The 22841-nt window shown below is 40.0% G+C and overlaps 1 protein-coding gene across 2 annotated transcripts in view; it reads right to left on the minus strand.

The window, feature by feature from the left end:
- The window catches only part of slit3 (slit homolog 3 (Drosophila)), a 219424-nt gene that overhangs the window by 16431 nt on the left and 180152 nt on the right, over positions 1-22841 (minus strand). For both annotated transcript variants that reach the window (XM_036568481.1, XM_036568482.1), the window contains 9 exons: positions 20860-20931; positions 18695-18766; positions 17097-17260; positions 16276-16400; positions 12838-12935; positions 11208-11347; positions 7097-7190; positions 6115-6252; positions 2453-2696 (listed from right to left, as the gene is read on the minus strand). In XM_036568481.1, the coding sequence (XP_036424374.1) occupies positions 2453-2696; positions 6115-6252; positions 7097-7190; positions 11208-11347; positions 12838-12935; positions 16276-16400; positions 17097-17260; positions 18695-18766; positions 20860-20931 (1147 nt within the window). The remainder of the gene's footprint in view (positions 1-2452; positions 2697-6114; positions 6253-7096; positions 7191-11207; positions 11348-12837; positions 12936-16275; positions 16401-17096; positions 17261-18694; positions 18767-20859; positions 20932-22841) is intronic.

Below are 22841 nucleotides of genomic sequence, written 5' to 3' on the forward strand. Positions count from 1 at the left end.
GAAAAAAGGAAAAAACAGCTCTGCTCAGAACTCAAAATCAACTGGTTATTCTTTTCATCCTTGCACTGTAAGAAGCCAACTCAGAGCTATGGGTGTGAAAGGATGTGTAGCTGTCAAGAAGCCCTTACTAAGAAAAGGAAATAGACAAAAAGGAAGAAAATTTTCATAATTGAACAAAGGACCTGCTGGTGTTCTCAGAACAATGGCTTGACCACCCCAGAGTCCAGATCTCAATATCACTGAATGTGTTTGGGATTACATGGATCACACACGTCAGGATCCAGTCCTCACAGACTTCAGCACACTGCCTCATTAAACACACCTGATTCAGCTCATCAGCTTATTAGCAAGGCCTTCATGAACTGAATTCAGAGCGTCAAATAAGGGTAAACGCTAATCTAAGCAGTACTTTGGCCTGGAAACTTCCCAAATTGATGTGTGATTTGGATCATGAGCAGCAGAAAATGCAACCAAGACTGAACTGTGGAGGTGTGGAAAAATATTCAGATTTCATTAAGAAACTGAAAGTGTTTCGAAAACATTTGAGGCTGTAATAAAGAGTAAACACACTAAATACAGAAAAAAAATTAGTTGTTGAAGTTTCTGTGTAATTTTCTGTTAAATATGTCCTTTTTCCTTCTTTTCCAGATGCTGAAAAATGAATAACTGGAAATTAAGTAAATAAAGGGTGGTCTCTGACTTTTGCACAGCAATGTACCTACCTACTTTATCCAGAATGCTCTGTATTTCGGGTCATGCCTGTGTCTCCCTGAGCCTGTCTGCATAATTTTACTGTCAACCATCAACGTGTCAAAACCAAATAAAATATAATTAAAAAGCAGCATTTACAAATTAAGAGTCTTTCCAGACGCATCTGTTTTCTGTAGCCTCCTGATTTACTATGTTCCCCGTCTGATGCTGCCAGCTCTCCTATAAATCTGAAAGTCATTGGCTCTCACCTCTGCAGAGAGATAAAGAATACAGGGGCTATTTTTAGCTCCTCCTCCTTTAATTAACATTAGGCTGCCCCGTCAGAGAGCGGCTCATTTGTAGCAGAGATGCGAACCGGCCGTGACGCAGGCGCTCCTGATTGCGGCCGATAACAGACCTGGCTCAACTTTCATTACCATAATATATGTCCTTCGGCGAGGCATTATTCATGCAAGTGGACAAAGGGTGACATTCTAATAATGTCAGCAGGGCTGGATTGAGAGCTGTGGCCGATGAAAGGCCGGGAACAGATGTTAGGAAGGCAGATCGCTTTCTGTGGCTACGCTAGGTGAGATCTGAGCAGTGTTTATGGAGAGGGCTGGGGATGTCTTGCTCAGCAAGGCCCACCGGAAAGCAGAGCTGACAGAGAAGACTGCCCACATCAGTGTGTTTATAGGGGATACGGAGGAGGAGGATGTTGTGGATTGTTCTCACAGGGGGATGTTTGACGTTATCTGTCTGCAGAACAATTCAGTAAGCTGAGAGTTTGAGACATATGCTGGTGACTGACCTTAATCTGCTGATGTATTCGGTCTACAGCCGTGTCTCCTATTCCCAGCCCTGGAGTACCTCTGCACTCCACAGTTAAACACTCAGTATAACTTGTCTGCTAATTACAGAGCCTTGAGTTGAATCAGGGCAGGGGAGAGACTAAAGGACTCACAAAAGGCTCACAAATTCCTTGATGAATTAGGTTATAAGTTCACATAAAGGAGTTCACATTGCAGGTTTAAAGTGAAAATCTGAAAAGTGAAACTGATCTGATTTGAGCTGTGTAAACACAAAAATCTGATTTGAACAAAAAGGCCTGTAATGTGAATATAATCTTAGATCTAAGGCTGTGTTCACATTACCAGACTGAAGTGGCACAAATCCAGCGTTTTGCCTTAATGTGACACAGATCTGATGTTTTAAGAGCTGTGCGGACATGCAAATCTGATCTTTTCAAATCAGATCTGAGCCACTTTCATATGTGGTTCTAGATCGGATACATATCTGATTTGCAGCTATGCTACCTTAATGAGAATGCTCAGTCCTATTTTAACTGCACTTGGGCTGTCTTTCACTGTTATCGTGGCTGCAGTGCTGAGCTTGAAGTTAGCACCAGCAAACAGTGCAAAAGCATCTGACCCCTTTTCACCTTTGTCTCACACTAGTAATGAAGAGCTGAGAGCTTTTCAGAGCTAATTATCTTCACAATGAGGGCTTGTTCTGCTACATTGTTTGTTGTTTATGATATGTGGTTCATTTGCATGATATTATTGATTAGCATGTGGGTATGCGGTCACCTCAGGACTTGTGTTAGAGCCATCATGTTAGAAAGATCATATCAGGAAAAAATTTGTAATTAAACAATGAGGCTTCTAATGTGAACATAGCCGAAAAGGCAATCTCAAGCCATGTCAGAACTGCTCAGAGATGTGTTGATAATACTGCAGGGTGTGAGGAGGTGATGTCATACCTGGAGGGATATATGAGTGGAAGGCAGGATCTTTGTCCCGCGGAGCTCTGTGAATGCGTCTTTGCCCAGGAAGTGCGCAGTGAGCATTTTCTGGCACTTGTTGCCGAAGAAGCCAGGCAGACAGCGACACCAAGGCTCACCCTCCACCATCACACACTGCGCACCGTTCTGACAGTCTGACTGATCACATGGGCTAGTCTTCTGCAGCAGGATCATAGGAGGAGGGTTCTCGCAGAACAGGCCACTGACAGAGAGAGAGAGAGAGAAGCATACGTATTCAGTGCCAGTTACAACAAAAGAAGGATATTTCTCACTCACAGGCAGTGGTGTAGTGGTATACGGATAGGTAGGTATACTGTGCCTTTTAAGGGACCCCCACCCCAACATACGTGTATTAATCAACGTAATGTGAACACACACACTATTTCCCCTTAATACTCTATAATTGCAGGGTCAAAATCTGGGCTTAAAGACTTTTTAAGATGTGTGAAGAAAGGAAGACAATATAAGCTTAATTCAATTAAGCCACTATAAGGCAAATTAATGCTATTAAAATAACAATAGCGGTTAAAGAATGAGAGATTAAAATAATATAATGGATACAATTGAGTTGCCAAAAAGCCCACCATCTCACGCAATGAGAAAAAACATTGTTATACTATACATGGACCATTCTACTGAATAAGTTCAAACTGCGGTCCCACAGCAAAGAAAAATATGTAAAGAAAACAACTAATTGTATGTTTTTAAAAGATCCTCTTTGATTTTGAAGTTGAAAGATTCAGATGTATAATAGGATAAATAAAGGAACTATTAAAAAAATGCTGTCCCATGTTTTAATGTCACTACCGAAACACAGAGTTGTAGTCTGTAGGCGGGGCCTTGTTTTAGCCACACCCCTGTATTTCAGAGCAGGAAGTGAGACTGTATCACTGTCCCTCATGGCCACATGGTGAGCAGTCAGATCCCACTGTTTTGAAGTAAATGTGTCTGAAAATCAGTGTGTAACATCAGGAACTGTCACTACTGAAACACATTTTCTGCAGTTAAGTAAATGTAATGAGAAATATAATGACTTTCTGTGTGTACAACTGTTCAAAGCTGTGTTTGCTAGTCACAAACTGCCCAGCGTTTTTGAGCTATGATCAAAATTTTAGTAGTGTTATGATTGTTTTGTTAGTGACAAAATGGACTGTTCAATCATTTATTTTAAGAAAATAAGCATAACTAAGGTATAAAGTCACTCAAAGCAAAAAGATTTTAGTCTAAAGACCAAGTCAGTTAAAAGTCCAACATGGCTTTTGAATTCTGACTTTAAACCAGTTCAATAGAATGATACATATATAACTTATTACACTTTTGTTTTCCTTTAATATTGTATTTTTTGAAATATTTTACTAACAATATAGTCTAATATTAAAAATATTTAAAACCTACCTAGCCCCTTTAATTACATATTGTTTTGTCTTTTTGGCCATTGGCCCACCACAAACATTGCACTTTGGCCTCCTAAGACATAAAGTGTGGGTACCCCTGCTGTAGAGCATAGAAAAAGAATGACAACAGAAAGCACTGCAGCACTGTGTATACAACTCACAATCACATTTATGACTGTAAGTAGAAGAGGAGATATTTTATTATAGCTCTAATTTGATGAGGTTACTGTTGTGCATACAGTCTTACAGTGGAATATTAATTGTAAATTCCTCTGTTCATATTGCTCTTATTGTGTTATTGTCGTTCAGAGGAGGATGGGTTCCTCTTTTGAGTCTTGGTTCCTATCAAGGTTTCTTCCTCTTGCTGTTAGGAAGTTTTGCCTCGCTATTGTCGCCCTTGACTTGCTCACTGCGGCTTGGATATGGATTTTTTGTAATGCTGCTTCATGATGTCTGTTATAAAAAGCGCTATATAAACTTTGCCTTGACTTTGCTTGACTTTATTTATATTGCCATATTTTTGTCATTTTTAACAGTGAATCAAATGGAAAGTTGGAAAGTACAGACTCGAACCTGCCGACACGACATGTATATCGAACCTCTATCTAAGTACGTAATTATTTATGTAATTATGTAGTTATTTTTAAATAGTACAGCAAAATTACAGTGATAACTCCAGACTTCAAAGGGTTAAAGGAAGCTGTTGATCAGATTGCTAAACGAGCCTTTTTTTTTCTGAGTGGCTGAACATCAAAGCCACATTGTTGCCGGCCTCTGATTCAGATCTCTCCCTCCTCGCTCTAATTTCTCTCAAAGATTAACACGGCTTTTTTATGTTGTTGCGAAGATGAAAATGGTGTTACGCTGATAGAGTGCCAGGGTGGGTGGGACACCAAATTAACGCAGAGCTCAAGCCACTAACACTTAATTAGCAGCCGCGGCTGGGTGAGGAGCTGAGCGCAGCAGAGAGAGCTATTGTTCATCTGGCTGCTGCAGCACCCACAGGAGATCAGGCCTCTCTGAAACTGATGTGTTGTGCCGTCCTGCTGCTCGCTGGCACCGATTGCGGCAAACACACATATGCACGTGTACACACACACATAAACACGCTCACTCACTCACTCGGATCCACAGGGCAGTCCCACACTTATAGCATTATAATTAGCCACATGGAGATTCATCTGCTATTTGCCTCAGTAGAGACAGCGCAGTGCCGTATAATAAAGCACCATCTGTAGCTCAGCAACCTGGAGTCTGTGTTTGCCTCTGTGTGTGTAGAACTGTGATTGAGCTAACCCAGTGAACAGAGTAATGCTCATATTCTATGGGCAAACATTTTGTAAACTATCAAAATTATCTGTGCAGGTGTATCTGCCCACAACGCATCTTGTATCTCTGAGGTGGTAACTGTAAATGGTACCGACATCCAGTGAGACCAACAGTGGCTGTATGTTCTAACCAATGACTGTATATATCGTATATATTGAATATCATTGTCTGAATAAAAACATGTATGTCTATTTTTGTTTTTCGAAATACTTTGAACACAGCAGCACTACTTTATATAGTGTGAAATTTTTATGATGGATGGACCAATAGAAAAGCTCCAAAATAATTTGAAATAAAACCTATTTCCATTAACTTGTATTAAAAGTTATAAACATTTTTGCCTTCTCCTATGAAGATAATATTTTGGCGATACATGTTTTTCTGTGGACAGTGACGATATACAGCGAGTGATTTTTTCACAAGTTCTTTATACAGCTCTTGTTACAGTGGAGGCTCTGAAGAGAAACTGTAGTTTTCCACTTTGCTGTTGCTTTTGTTAGTTTGCTGCTCACTGACTTATCCACACTGATGAATCGCTGGCAAACACTACACAAGCATAATCTGCCAAAGGTGTTGAAAATGTTGCCTCAAAAGCCATTTAAAAGCTGTATTTCAATGAGATGGCTACAACTGCAGACTTTATCACAGCATTATACAGAATGCAAGCAGCTGGGCTTTAGCTTGCACTACTACATATGATGCAATGATTCAAACTTGGAAGCTCTGCATTAAAGAGTTTTAAAAACTTGTGCTGGTAATAATAAAGTTAACATGTTATTAATGAGCTAACTTTGACAACCCTATTAATGTTCATGCACCATTTTCACATGGTGTAAAAAACGTACTTATGAGGTTTTGATATGATAGAGATGATATGTGAGGATGTAAGTGTCTCACCTAAAGCCATCCTTGCACACACAGGTATAACCGTTGATGGCATCCACACATTCTGCCCCGTGCTGGCACTTGTTCTCCAGACAGTCGTTGTAGTCCTGCTCACAGTGCTGTCCCACATATCCCGGCAAACACTCACACCTACGACACGCACACAGTGAACATACACAGCTTTAAAGTGCTCAGTCAAAGAATGATATTTATGAGCTAAATGATTAGGAAGTAGGATTCATTTTGCTTTAGGAGGTGTAATGTAGGTGTGATGTCATTTTGCCACAGGGTGTCTGTAATGTTTATGACTGGTTCACACAGATGGGAGCAGCTACTCGATTTAACCACTGCAATCACATTTAGCTGCTTACAGACAGAAAACATGTTCAAATGTTTCATTTAATTTAAATTTAAAACTACCTGGTTGACTAATGAGAATACAATGTATTATTAGCGTTGTCTTTAGGATGGGGATTTACAGTCATCACTCAACATTGCCACATAAAATCAAACGTCATAGTGCATCCTACGATAAAGATAACATGGAAATTCTTTTATATAGTGATAGAAAACACAGTATCAAATTCAATTCCACTTGCTGTACTGTTTTACTATCATAGTGTGGACATGAAGCTCAGCTACTCTAAGGGCAGATTTTTATGAGTTAAAGGGGACAAAGCCAAAGCCTCGGAATGTGAAATCACTGAAGACATGTTAGGTATGTTAGGGTTACCACAACTGTTAATGTAACAAAAAAACTTGAACTTGCTTTTCAAATTTTATATTGGTCCAATAATCATTATAAAACTGTCCAAAAAGTGTAAATGGCAGGTGGCATATGAAATGGATAAAATGGAGTTAAGAGAGATCTTATGCCACTGACAGTATGTATACACTGTATGTAAGGGAGAGCTTGCGCTTGCCTCTTTTTTGAACTCTGATCTTTCACCGAGAGGTCACATGTGATGGGTCTCTTTGGAGCAAACACACTCACCTATAGCCCTTGATGAGAGGCACACACTTTGAGTCATGCTGGCAGGGGTCAAAGCCAGGCAGGCAGGGTTCCACCACTTCCTCACACAGGTCCCCTAAAACACACAAAAAAATTTACTGTAAGACATCTGCTTTACATGAGAGCTGCTCAATATGGACAAAATACAAGTATTGCGATTTTATCACTTTCTATTCCAAATACAATACACTTCAGAAATACTGAAAACATATTGGTGAATCAATAACTTTACATAGTTAAAGATTGCATTATCTTGTCCAAAATAATTTACTTTTGTTGGATTACATGAATGCTCTGGCTGGCCTGAATAATTTCAACAGTCATGCATTAGTTACATGCGAGAAGAGGTGGGTATACAACAGAGGCACAACAAATTTGATGAATCGTCTCAAATATGTGGGTATAATGCTCCTAATGTAGGCTACACTGTACACAGTATTAATACATCATGAAACTGTCCGGGTTCTCTGGTATTTAAAGTCTGTAAAATGCTTTCCAGCCAGCCCTAATGAACACCTTCATTTTTCAATTATCCATAGAAGCACTCATTTAGAACTGTGATTGGTCAGGATGCCCACAGCATACAGAACACTGTGACTGGGGCTCATTTGTATCCTTCTTTGAAAGTATTGCATAAGCCAATACTGCTACAGTCGTATGTAAAAGTTTGAATGACAAATGACATATTTTGTCGATTTTCTAACACATTGTCTACTGGGAACTTAACTATGGCATTTTTCTGCAAATGTAATGCACAATTTCTATTTATTTGAGTTTAACATGCTGGAAACAATGAAACTTTTGCACAGGCCTCATTTTATGTTTTACAATATGTTAAATTCAGATAAAAAACTGTAAGTGTGCATTAAAATGTGCAGAAGTGTGTTCTGTGTAGAATATGTGTTAAGAAATCAACAAAAACATAGAATTTAACCAGGGGTGCTTTTGCATACGACCATATAATGATTAACAAATAATACATTGTGCAGCTCTGCTTTACACTCTCATCACAGGCTTACCACATACTAAAGAGCTCAAATGTGGTACTGTGTAAAAGGGGCTAGCAGTTGCATGGAGAGTGGGTCGGCTTTGATAGAACACAGCCTGCGTTTGACGGCTCCTCTGAGATCCACTGACATTTTCACTCCTCACACTGTACGCTGGTGTTTGGATTTTTTGGGGGATGTCCGGTGTCAAGCGAAAACACGTGTCTGAGAGTTGGCAATTGCAGAACTGGCCCACACAGCTCTACAGGATCCATCTGAGAGCACTAAATCACTGCCATCTAGAGGCTTCAATACGGTCTGTGTCCCTGTCCACCTGCTGCTGGACATTTCAGCCCCCTCACGCGCCCACATAGAGACATATACTAAGCCCTCTATTCCAGCACCTCCGAACTGAAGGCCTTCAGACCATGCAGTTCAAGTGCACAGGCCTACAACAGTGCCACTCAGACACACAGAAACAGATGCAGTCTCTCCAGGCCATGGCTGTGGTTGCCAAATTCTGCTTCCTCAAACCCCCCCCACCGCCAAAGCCCAGCAGCCCGGCAGCTCAGCAGCTGTGGGGGTTTGGCTGGAAGTCTTCGGGCTGTATGCAGGCTGCGGGCCGCTGCCATTTCCTCCACACACCTCAGCATCTGTGTCTGCAGCCTGGCAAAGGACTGGGGCTGTGGGTTCTTAATCAAATCTGGATGTCTTTTTGGAAAACTGAGGGAAATTTAAAGCGGTTCATCCAAAAATCAAATTTTCACAATTCTTCACTTACACCAAGTATAGTCAATCAGCCAAGATATGCTTAATGTCCCAAGTTTGCTTCTTTGGTTTTTTCTTTGGAGCTACAAGGCTTATTTAGCTAGCAAGTATTGAAAGCTCATAGCTGCACCAATTAGCACTGTGCAAACTGCATGCCAATCATCACATGCTAGCCTCAAATTAAGCTGTCAAGGTAAGCTCAAATAGGCTTGCTTACGCTAGGATAGTCTAAAAAATGGACGTAAACTAAGCTAAAGCTAGAAACAGTAATAGCAGCCACCATGAAACCTTAAATTTGCCCATACATGTATCTATTTTTATAGATAACAGTCATACAGATTCAAAAACCACATAAGCAAGTCTATTTGAGATTACTGAACAACTCATATATTTGTGTAATAACAAATGTTTAGAGGATGATCTTTGGTATGAAGCTATTTGGTGAAGCTTTCATTACTTATTAGCTATGTTATCCTTGGAGCTTCAGTAGACAATAACAAGGAAAACTATATATATATATATATATATATATCCTTGATCATTATTATTTTGGTTTTTGGTTTGAAGATTCAGTATGATGTGGAAAGAAGCTCATAAGGCTGCTAACAGGAGCAGAGCTACTCAAGAGTACAGCAAGAGAAATAGAGGTGGGCATGTGGAGGAAAGCTTGACCTTTTCCTACAGTGTCATATCTGCAGGCTTCACACAGGAGGATGGAGAGAGTGCTCCGCTGGGTTATTCTGACCTGTTCTGTGTCCAGAACTGTGCCTGTCTGGGACCTTTTTGATCCCTTCTAAAGAGCATGAGTGCAAATGCTGAACACTGGCTGGACCTATTCTGAGCCTGCTTTAGTCATGCCAGCCTGGCAGAGCTGGACAGGTTATTACTGCACTGCATGATAGATTGTCAGGAGATAAAGTGAAGCACCATATTCACTTTATACCCCCCACCACCCAAAAAAAAACTGGGAAAATATGTGTGAGAAGAGGATGTTCTCTTCAAGCTGATATTCCTTCATTCTTTTTGTTCATTCCCACATAAATACACAGTTAACTCCACCACCGATAATAAAAATAATAATTCTATATTATTTTCTCTCAAAGCTCAGTGAAATAAGAGGGACAATTCTATCAAAGGCACAGATTCTAATTTTTCAATTTATACCACATCAGTGTTTGCAAGAACAAGAGAAAATATATTATTCTGATTTGAATTCGGAACCAGAACTTGCCCAGAAATTGTTGCAACCTGATGCATTTTCCTTTTTCCAACCCAAAAAGTGTCTGAAAAAGCTGTTTACAAGCCATAGCAATATTTGATTTGCAAATCCAATATAAATGTAATTCATGACGTAATGGAGTACATAATTAATTATGTAATTATGCAATTATATTTAAATAGTACAGCAAAATGAAAGACCTCTGAGGGTTAGAGTGGGAGTGGAACTGCACAGACAGAGCAGGCTAAGTGATGTCTGAGGAAGGGTTAAATCAGTTTGTTTAGAAGTTCTAATTGGTGGCTTGCACTGGGGCTTTCCCTCTTCATCTGCCTCTCGGCTCAGCTTCACACAGAGCCAGCCAGCAGCTGTGTGGAGGGCAAACGTACAGCTTTGGCTTCTCGGACAAAACTGGTACCAAACTGGGCACACACACACACACACACCCACGCCCACACTCCGCACCCGCTCCCAGGAGAGGCTGCAATTAGAATGACTGCAGTAATAACAGGGCTTACTGAAACAGCTGCATCTCTCTTCTCTTCTCTTCTCTTCTCTTCTCTTCTCTTCTCTTCTCTTCTCTCTCTTCTCTTCTTTTCTTCTCTTCTCTTCTCTTTTCTTCTCTTCTCTTCTCTTTCCTCCTGTTCTTTTTTCTTCTGTTTTCCTCTTTTTCCTTCTGTTCTGTTCTCCTCTATTCTCTTTTATTTTCTTCTTCTCTGTTCTCCTCTCTTTTCGTCTCAGGCATTTATATGAAAGTAATGGCAACCCTTTTTGAAATTGCCTGTACTCTGAACTTGCTGAATCAGTGCTTATGTCAGACAGACTCACTGTTTTGTTTCACAAGACTTTGCCCTCTTGCAATTTTTGCTTCCAGTGTTTTTTTAAAGCCACCTCAACTGTATAAGGTGCCAGTGGATAACAGCAAGAGTAACAGCTTCACTGCAGTATAACTAAAAAAGCTAACAAGACAACAACAGCAGGGACACGTTTTACCTTTGGAACAAAGTAATCTGAGCTAAAAGAATTTGAGCCAAAAGCTGCAGCTGATCTGTTGTTGCTATACATTGAGCCTTAATGACTGCAAGCCATCAAAGACACAACCACTGCTACAGCATGGACTGACCTCTGTAGTTGGGGGGGCAGATACAGGTGTAGTTGTTGATGCCGTCGACGCAGGTGGAGTTATTCTCACAGTCGTTGTCTTCACAGTCGTTGGGATTTACCTCACACCGCTGACCCTCAAAACCAGGCAGACACACACAGCTAGAGAGCGGGAGAGAACAGAGACACTGCTGTTATCATTGCTATTTGCTGTACTACTATAAAGGGCCCATATTGTGCAAAACAGAATTACCTTTTCTTTTTTTTTAATGAAAGACTTTGGAGTAGTACATAAACACTGCTTAAGTTTCAGTCCATACAATCCTTATATAGAGACTAAGCTGCAGAACAGCCTGTTTTGAGTTTACAGTTGTTGTCACTAAAATCAACTGTCTTTTCAGTCTACATCTGTTTAGCTCTGCCCATTTACAAGAAGTGTTTCAGACCAGTTTGTGTTTTGAATGACACACAATACAGAACATCCGATCAGAACAGAGATCATTTTACATATGTTAGTGTTAGAATCACATTTCACAATCACAATCACTTTCATCTCCCATTGTTTAGCACTCTAAACGCCACCCAAGCAATATGCTACATTAATGAAGTGCGGATGTGGACAGAACAAGGGTCCTGAGACAGCCCAGTGACCAACTGAAGGTCTTCTACCTGACATCTATTTATAATTTTATCACTTTTAAAAAGAATCTTAAAACGCACATATTTAGTGATGCATTTAACTCTTAGGGCCCATATGAGGGTCCACACTTACAATTCCTGACCCACCTTTTAGGAGTCAGGACCAATATCAATACCAAAACCTTTAAAGGTCTCATATCATTGACAAAGGAATTTTTTTCTCACTTTTTCAGATGAAAGAGTTTGATGTAGTATGTAAGAGGAGGATTTCTGTTGGGCAGTGCTCATTTTTGGCCTGAGTTATCTGGCTAACTGTGGAATATCCTCGTGCTGAGCTGCTTTGCCTGCTGTCTACATTGTGGCTCAGTGCCACCAGCCGCCGAGGCTTCAAAGCAAACTGAGTGTTTGATAAAGCTCGTTCTCCATGGCGACTCACTGGGAGAGACCAATAACACTTATCTCACCCGTTAACCAGCACCCACGCCCACCGGCGCCCGCCAGTGCCCACGCCCGCCCTGCCCCCGCCCAAGGCTCTCAGAGATGTCTCTCTCTGCCTCAAAGGGCAGTGGCTACATCAGAGCCCATATATCATACTTACCTCTCCAACCACTGACACCAACCTATACCACAAACACAAACCCTGACCCCGCTGCAGCCAATTGCATCTCCAGGGCCGTTTCATTGCTTTTTTGTAATGTCAAGTGGAACCTGATGCAGGCTTATTTGTTGTTTGTCTGGCCCAGCAGAGGCCGCAGCCCTCCAGTAATCGAATGTAAAGGGCAAAGCCGCATGTGTTTAAATGTTACAAGGTGATTTAGGAGGCAGAGAGCATCTGAAGGCAGGAAATTTACAGGGACATAAAACGAATCTGTCTGACTCCTGGTTTTTAAAGCGCTCCCTGCACAAATAATCAAAACCTGATGCATTTAGTAGATGCTATTGTCAGAGTCTGTATTTCACAGATCCCCAGAATGGAGATGATTTTTGACCAGTGACATCATGCTAGAATGTACCTGAAGTGGCCCTCCTGACCAGGTGTTAGGTGGCACGTGCCTCCGTTGCTGCAGGGCTGGCTGAGGCAGGCATTGGCGGCTATCTCACAGTTCCGGCCCTGAAAGAAAAGAATATGGAGAGGGCTCAGTGGCGTTTGTGACTCTGTACACTGTTCATTTTTAGGCATTTGTGTTAAGAATGCACCAATATGGGAATTGATGCTGATTATTATTATTTTTCATATACATATTTGCTGATGCTGATACTGATGCTACACATAAACATTTATTAAATGTAGAAACTGGCACTAGATCCACCTGGATTTGCATTGCAGAGTAATAATAATTTTTGTTTGTGATTTAAAATACCACTTCGAGCAAGCAAATGCACAGAAATGCATTTCAAACTTTGCCTTTTATTGCTACATATTACTTAAAACTGTTCTGAAGGTGAGCACACATTCAGATACGCAGAATCACAGTGCATCCAAAAATAAAGGCAGCATCGAGCCTCTTTTACACAGTGACGTACAGAAATTTTACTTGCCAACATTTTCTGCTATGACCAGTGTGGACATATACACAGCTCAACTGCTCTGAGAGCAGATGTTAATGAGGAAAAGAGGACAAAGTTTCTTTAAAAAAAGATGGTTCACACACATTCCATTTCCAATAAGAGATCTTAAGGCTTCCCAAATGTTATAACAAGGAGCCTAAACTGCAGCCCGCGAAGGTTTGATGGATTACAAGGGAGTGCTTGGGGTGGTGTGGGGGCACACACGTGATTAGTATTTTGCTGTTGTCAAGGAAAATGTTTTGTCTCTAAATGGTGAGGTAATTGGTCAGCTTCATTGCCTCATTTGCTAGCTTTTCTCCACAAACCACACATAATGAACTTGGCACATTAGAAGCCCCAGTGGTGAAAAATCCCTATTTTACATAGCTGTCATCATATTTTTGATTGAATGATGTATTTTCGCGGTTTCATTTTTTTTCTTGTTCTTTCTGTTTTGCAGCCCCATTAACAAAAAGGTCTGTAAATGTTGTCAGTTCATTCAAAAATGAACTAGCCATCACCTAAAAGCAGCCGACAGCAACCTACCCGCATGCACAAGGCCATACAGACACGTGACGTAGGTAGATATAATGTTACATAAAATTAGTTTATGCACGAGAATTAAGTCTGAAATAAAAATACCATTATATTCATTTTAATTATATTAGTAACGCTGATAAATGTCAGCAGTAACTCTCCTTGTTCAATGCTGCACTTGTGAGGCCCAGTCCCAAATGATGCTGGGGCCCAGTGATTGGGAACTTACGCTTTAAAGAACATTTCTTTATGGAACCAAAAGTGGTTCTTCCATGGCATTGGTCCAGCCCTTTCTGGCACCATTTTTAAGCACAGAACGCTGTACATTTCTCTGAATGAATTTTCCATGATTTCTAAGCATGTTGTTTTGGATACACTTCTGAAAAAGGCAGAGAAACAGTAGCTCTGTCAGTTCAAAGGCCTGGTTTGTGTTTCTCTGTCCCACATCCTGGCGCAGAATGGGAAAATTGTGTTTATGGGGGTTGAGTAATGGATCCAGATCTGTTTAACACTCTGCGGCTCTCGCTTTCTATCTGCCCATTTCAATTTCAAACAAACGCTTCCGCTACCGCTATGCTTATTTCCTTTCCACCACTCACAGCTCTCTCTCTCTCTCTCTCTCTCTATAGCATTAGCATTTGATTCTCCTCACACCTTTTAATTAATCTAGACCCAGAGGAAGGAAGAGAGAAGGAGAGAAGGTCTAACCAAGTGAAAGCTGTCGAAACCTAATAGAAGAGACTCGCATAGATACACACAGACACACACACACCTGAGCTGACCTTGGGTGCAGAGATTTTAATTAAAAGAGGGGCCATTGGTTTTGTGTTGTAGAGGGCGTGAGGTTAAGCTCTTATCTGTTCCACTGCAGAGGAACACTGACAGGAAGCCCATAACCAAACAAAAGCCTAATGATTTCATGCTGCAGTCAGGACACACACACACACACACACACACACACACATACACAGACACACACGCACCAGGGCTGCCCGATATGGACACAATACAACACTGCAACACTATTGCTTTATACCACTTCATATGTGTCACTAGACCCAGGGTTACCACTATATAATAACAAATAAACAGTAATTCTGTATTAAAATGTGCAGATATTGTTCATTAAAACATGCAATTTGACCAGGGGCACTAAACTTTTGCATAACGCTGTGCATAATTGTTACTTCTGCATTAGTAAGTGCTACAATTTAAATTACTAATCATTCACTTAGTGACACGCTCATTTTTTTAAAGGAATATAAATGCTTTTCATAAATGTAGTATATTTAAGTGAATTAAGTAATATAATATTATTACATTATAAAGTCACAAGAGGAGCCCAATTCAAGATTATTAACGTTGTTGAAAAGTATATATTAACCACTTAGTAATGATTAACTATTAAGGAAAAGATCATGACAGTTAGACATTATTAATAATTATTATTATTTAATAACTATAATTATATGCACCTAAGTGATCCTTAATATTTTAAGCAATATATTATTTTAGTATCAATATCTTAATCACTATTAACAAACTCTAATTAATGGTTAGATTTGTACAATTCAAGATTATTGATTATTTGTATGCCACTAAGTCAATGGTTCATAGATCAAACTGTACTACTGATGAATAGATCTGTAACTATTATGTAATTACTGACAGTAATATGATAGTGATAGATAATAGTTTTGTTGACCTATTATACTGGGAGACATTTCCCACAGTGCTCCAGTGTCTTTCCTTTCAGTTTCTATAGTCCGGCTGTATAGCAACTGTTCTCCATATGGAGTTAGTGCTAGGTGGACAGGAACATTTTTAACGACATTTTTAATGTTTTAATGATATGCATATTGTTGCTGTCAAAGCAAAACCTCGTGTTTCGTTCATTTTTACACCATGTCAGCTGCTCTTTAAATTGTTTGAACATTTTATGAAGAATTAACTAGCAGAAATGATCTGAGAATAAAATCTCATTAACATACAATAAAGTTCGGAATGTTTTTCCTTCTCCTATAAAGTTTCCATCTTGGAGACGTGCCATTTTCTTACAGCAGTGATGATAAGTAGAGCCGGCTGACACGTTTAATTTAGCAAGAAAAACATCCTGATTAGTACTCTAAATGTGCACTCCCGGCCTCGGACTCATTCTCCATTGATCACTGAGAGCACTGTGTATGCATGAGTAGAGGAGCTTCCAATATATTGAGTAAGCTCAGGAAGATTGATGAGAAAATCCTCTTGCACTCTCATAAAGAGATGCACAGCTCAAAGGGCTGTACAGTAAGCGCAGTAAGGCTGAGCAGCACTAAACGGCTGAGGTTTCTCTGCAGAATGCATAGAGGGTATGATCTTCTCACCTTGTAGCCGAAGGGGCAGGTGCAGTGGTAAGACCCGGTGACATCACTAACGCACGTGCCGTTGTTCTGACACGGGCCAGCCAGACAGGGGGCGCACTTGGACATCAGATTCAAATCCACAGGGCCTGCGAGAAATGCAGAGAGTGAACAGTAAGAGAGAGTGAGTGATGATCTGAGAGGAAGAGACGCTGACACTAACTTTTTAATGTTGAGGCAAAAAAGTATTTATTATTACTATTATTTTTACTTCCTTTAAATATGTGATTCTCCAGTGCTGTTGTAAAGAATATGACCCAAGCTAAAATATGTAGAATTCTTTGTTTGTCTTTTTTTTGTTTCTGATAAACAAATCGATAATAAGCCCTAACGATGTGAATTTCATTCTGAATGTAAGAACATATTCTCTCAGAAACTATGCATCCAACAACAAAGGCAGCATGGTCTTTTATACCGTGACAGAAAGAATACAGGAGCACAAAGAATTGCTGATCCATTTTACTGCCCAATGCATGGAGGCTAACTACTCTGGGGTAGATTTTAATGAGTTAAAGGGGGCAACCACAAAGACTTGTCAATGCCATATTAGGTAGGACAGGGTTAACAGGCTACACTCTGACTGGGTCACAGAGGCCATTCCTAAGTCAAATTTTAGGTCCTGCTCTATCCAAATAAATAAAAATCCCCCTAATCTCTTCCTTAAGCTCAAATCGATCTCCCAGCAGTGCTAATTGGCTTTTAAGGGTTTTGCGGTTCAAACCTAAAAGCACTTGGGTTCTCTGTCAGGTAAAGAGAGAGAGCAAGACAAAGAGAGAGAGGTTCACCTTTGCACTGGAAGCGGTTAAGGGGGGTGGTCAGCAGCAGGCGGTCAGCCATGTCCGGTGGTCCAGTACAGCGGGCAATACCAGGCTCCTTAAAGCCAGCCTTCACCCACTGGGAGAGCCAGCGGAGCTCACAATCACAGTACAGTGGGTTAGCACCCAGAGCCCTACACACACACACACACACACACACACACACACATATGTGCACACACACACATATTTGTATATATACAATGTCAGGACGTGGACTCATTTATGTCTTATATTTTTATATATTGCTGCTGTTGGAACAAAAACTTGTATCTCCATTTTTGTATTGTCATTTTTTCAGTTTTTGGCATAATTTAAAAATGCCTGTTGCTCATAACATTGTCTGTAAATTTGATGATGAATGGACCAAAAGAAACAGCCCAAAATGACTTGGAAAAACATCTGGTTCCATTGACTTACATTAAAAGTAAAGTATGTTTTTTCCTTCTCCTGTAAAGTTACCATTTTGGAGATACAAGGTTTTATTCTGACAGCAGCGATATGTAAGTGCTAATATGTAATAACAATGTCCCTTATGTATTATACATACATACATATTGTCGCTGTCCAAAGAGAACCATGTATCTCCATTTTTGTCTATTTTTATTTTTCTACATCATATCACCAGACCAGTTGTCCTTTACACTGACATAAATTTCATGATGAATGGCCCGATAGAAACGCTTTAAAATCACTTGGAATAAAATCTCTTTACCTTAACTTACATTGAAAGGTAAGAGTGTGTTTGCCTTCTCCTGTAAAGTTACTATTTTGGAGATACTTGTTTTTCTTTGGACAGCAACAGTACACTCTTTCAGTTAAAAAAATGAAACACAGCATTTACAAAAAGCACTCTGCCTTGTCATGGGCATTCTGTTGTACATGTACATAAAGAAACCAACACACACTGAAGACAGAGGATTAGTCCTACAAACCGGTACGGAGGAGCTCAGGAACATAAAGACACACACACAAACTCTAGTCAAACACACACACACACACACACACTTGTACATCCTACTCAACGGCACAAAGGCAACCTCTTCATCTGCTACAGCCAAATCAACTGCACTTCCTTCTATTCTGTCTCTAATCAAACAGAGGGCCCTTATCCCTAAAGAGCAACCTTTCTGTGACAGTTCCTTTCACAGCGGCTCTACAGTAACTCCACTTAAAACTGGCAGCAGGAACTACAGCCGGGGGAAAGCGAGAGAGCGAGAGCGAGAGAGAGCGAGAGAAAAAAAACAAAACAAGTCATAAGCCCTCATTGATGGATGCCTTTTAGCTATAATAAAATTTACAAAGATTTCCTGTGGGGCCCTGTCTCAGAGCTCTAAGCTTGGGGCGGCTCTTTAGGAAAACTGCTCTTTCTCTCTCTCTCTCTCTCTCTCTCTCTCTTAGTGGGCCCAGGTTGCACCCGGTAATGAAGTCAAACCTCTACAGATCATAAAAAGCTGAGTGAGTCTGCAAGTCTGACGCTGGAAGCCTGTCATTAATAGGGAGGGAATAGAGAGAGAGAGAGAGAAAGAGAGAGAGGCTCACACACACACACACACACACACACTTACAGATGAGACAGAGACGTCAAGTGGTTGAAGGCTCCCTCTGGAATAGTTGAAAGGTCGTTTCCGTGGAGGGTTCTGGAGGAGAAGAAAGAGGAGAAATTGAAAACAAGCACATGCAACGCTTCACGATGGTCTCATTGTTTCGCCCACTACAAAGACGAATCAGGGAGAGAGAGAATGGTGCGGCACGAATTAGCTTTGGCCATTTTGCCTATGTCCCGAGCAGGGGTTAAACTGGGATTCCATCTATTTTTTTCATGCGTGCCAACAACATGGGAACAAGATTGTTAAATTCATGTGTTATTATATGGAGTTTTCAGCACTTATGTCATGGTATCAATGTAATTATCAATGTAATTATCATTGTAATTAACGGTAGTGTCTATAGTTATAGTTATACAGCTATACCGAGCTAACTAGGTGCTAGTGCGCCTGTTGAGTGTATAAAGCACTCAACAGCTAGTTGGCAAAGAAGTCAACATAATTGCACAAATTGGCTATCAAACTGAATAAAAAACGAGTCACATGAAACAGGCCTAATGTATGAACATTTGCTTTGGCTATCTGGTGAAAATCTTCTCTGAATAGGCAAAAAAGTCTAGCTAATTTAGAACAGAACTGCATGATTGTGAAGGAGGATGATGTGCTGCATCACCAAAAATCATGGGACATTAGAAGGGGAGGGGTCAGATGGGGGCAGATGTGCAGAGGGTGCCTGTTGGCGCAGTTTATCACACTGAATGGTTAAATGAATTTCTCAAAGAGTGTATTAGAAATGATAAACCAGAGCTCCACTCCAGCCCACTTTAACCTCATGTCTTACAGAAAGTTAAAATTTGCACTGAGAATTCACTGTAAGGCAGAGATGTGGGAGGTAGGGGTGCTGAGGAAGCTGCAGCATTCCTTGATTTCAGGATTGTTTAAATGCAACTGCTAAAAATAATAAAAAAAAATAGAAATCTGAGATGATTTGAACATAGTTAAAACCTACGTGTGCTTTTCAGACAACATTTATGTTGTCAAAACCTGCACTAGCCATACACTGATTAACTTACTGCAGCATTTTCAGCGAGGGAATCCCCTCACAAATTGTTGGACGACTTGGGGGGTATTACTAAAACACAAGCAATTTTACGGTCCAGAGTGAAAGCGTGTGCAGCTGAAGGCAAGTTCTGGGCCCTAAAGCAGCCAAATATCGTTTTAAAATCCCAAACATAATATAATAGTGCTCCATGTTGTGAATACACTGTTTTTGAATCATTATAGCTCCCGATATGCATTTGAGTGTTCAGTACTAAATCTTCAGCATGTAGCTTGACTACGGGTGTGACACAATTGGGTCAGGTGTCAGTCTAACAGCAATCTGACCCTGTGCTCGGACAGATACTGCACCACTGAGGCCGGAGTTTGTGCCCCCTGGGGCATTCTGGGAAATGACCAAGTGAGAATGATGTGCCGACTACAGATGTGCTGACTGATGGATAGATATGCTAACACAAAAAAGGTGCTTATTAAAATATCCCATAGTCTTTAGGCCTAATTTGGAATCTGTAGGCCTTAACATTTGGTCACATTATGGTGTTGAATAGCTGTAGTGGCCACTGAGTCTAAATATCTTTGAAAGAAACTTTCTCCACTGTGCGAAACCTAATATTGTACTTTGTGATAAATTTTGTGATTTTATTTGTGACTTTCACTCGAAGTCTCGTGCTTATACTTTGTCCTTTTCGTGAATACTCCGTTAATGCTTTGTTGTATCAGAGTCTGATTTGTGGACGGCTTCTTTTGCATTGTTAAACTTGCAATGAAGCGGCAAAGCAGCCTCAACACCATAATAATATCGCTGGTCAGAACTGCTGACGCTATGATAATAATATTGTCAAATTGCCAAAGCCTGCCCAGAATGGCAGTATGGCGGGCTTCAGGGCTTCAGGGCTGTGGCTTATAAGTGGTGGGAGTGGAGAAGAAAGGAAAATACAATGGCTGTCTTTCTCTGTCTACAAAGAGGAGGACCTGCTGAGGCCAGACAGGCATTTTCCCTCTCAAACCTGTTCTGTTTCACAGCCACTTCCTAAACTGGAGTTTTTAATCCTGGCTGAGGGGCTGAGCCTGAGAGTGTGTGTGTGCGTGTGTGCGTGTGTGTGTGTGGAAACAGGAAGTGGACTTACAGCAAACGCAGAGAGCGCAGTCCATCAAATGCATGCACTGGCACACAGCGGATCTGATTATAACTCAGAATACTGCAGAAAGAGAGAGTGAGTGAGAGAGAGTCACTTACACTGCAATTCAAAAGCTTGGAATCACCATTTAAATGTTTTGGAGTCAATGTTCTTAATTCTGTTGCAGATAAATATATTAATTTATTGTAATATTCTAATCCTATAATTTTGCAGGTTTATGATTAAGTAAATTAGTTGGATATTGGCATATGAAAGGCCTGTAGATGATTCTAAAATAACTGAAAAAGCTGTAAAATCATAGAATAGAAAACTGTATTTACATTGGTGTAGTTAAATAAGGAGAGTTCAGTACATGGAACTGACATACCGTGAACCTCAAATGGGCCAATTCCAAAATTACAAACTGTTACATAACAGTCTTGACTCATTAATACTTATGCCACCAAAAATTCACATACACCTGCCCATGTTCTACCCTAGCAGGTATTGTGAAGAATGAAACAACGACAAGGGAGCAACAACAATGAAAATGGCACATCATGTGCAGAAATTGTACCGTTCCAGGCTGTAAAGGGGATGTCAGCACTTTTCATACCCTTGCCAAGGAAAAGAAATGTCAACAGACATGGGTGATGCCAATATTTAAATGAGGCTGAAGTTGGCTTCCTATTTGCCAAGTTCTTATTAAAAGTTCTGTTGCACCTTAAATGCTACAGCCTTTGCATGCACCAGAATATACAGTGCCAGAATGTAACTGTGACACCATTTAAGGTGGAACGGAAATTTTGCAAATCGAGCTGGTGAATAGCAAGCCAACTTCAGCTCTCACATCTTTAACAACTTTAATTCAACATTATTAGTTTTGCACTTTTTACTCAGGGCAGTTTCTCAAACCTTGGACAATATCGAGCAGCCTTTGCTCACTGTTTCACACTGAAGAGACAGAGAGGCTGTTTCAACTTTAATAGCATCACAACCCCAACAGCAACCTGTAAGTAGCCATGCTGTGAGATTTTATCCACATTTTGACAACTGAAGCCAGGTCATCTTAAATTGAAAGTTTCATAGCGAGCTAACAACTTTAATTTACTTTTTGTCAAGACTGAAAGCAAGTAGCTAGTACAGGTAGAGTTCCAAGTAACTAGCACAGCCAACTCTGTACGATGACCTAGCTTATTTACGTGGAGGTTCCTTTTATTTTTCTGAATGTGTCTTTTTCGACATGCTGCTTCTGTGCAAGCCATCATGATAATTCACTGTTTCATTTTAGAGCCAAATCATGGAGTTGTAAATGAGTTGTAAAATACTGAATAAATGCACTCTATGGCACCTTTAACATACAAAATAACATTCAAAATCACTTGTATTTCAAAAGTAGTGATCAAATATTGAGGCACATAATGGAAAATTACTGTAAACAGATAAATACATTTACATTTATCATTTAACAAACCATTGATGTTCCCCCAAAAACCTTAAGTATTAAGTAAAACACCTAAAATCTACTATCTACAGAGTAAAATTACATATCACTGCTGTCGGAACAAAACCTTGTATCTCCTTTTTTTGTTTTTCAGTTTTTGACATAGTTTAAAAATACCTATTGCCCTTTACTTTGTGTGTAAATGGCATGATGAATGAACCAAAAAAAATAGACCAAAATTACTTGGAAAAAAGTTTGGTTCCATTGACTTACATTGGTTCCATTGACTTACATTAAAAGTAAGTACAGTAAAGTGTATTTTCCTTCTCTTGTAAAGTTATCATTTTGAAGACAAGATTTTGTAGTGATATATAGCTACTGCATAAGTTACTGTTGTACACTACTGTTCAAAAGTTTGGAATCACTTGTTACTTCTAGTACCTGCTGTTTCATTCAATAATAAATTACACAATATAGATTGTATATAGATATAAACTACAGAGGAGAATGTATTTTCAAATATTTTTGATAAGTATAAAAAGTTAAT

The sequence above is a fragment of the Colossoma macropomum genome, unplaced genomic scaffold, assembly GCF_904425465.1.
Source record: "Colossoma macropomum unplaced genomic scaffold, Colossoma_macropomum, whole genome shotgun sequence".
In the NCBI taxonomy this organism is placed as follows: domain Eukaryota; kingdom Metazoa; phylum Chordata; class Actinopteri; order Characiformes; family Serrasalmidae; genus Colossoma; species Colossoma macropomum.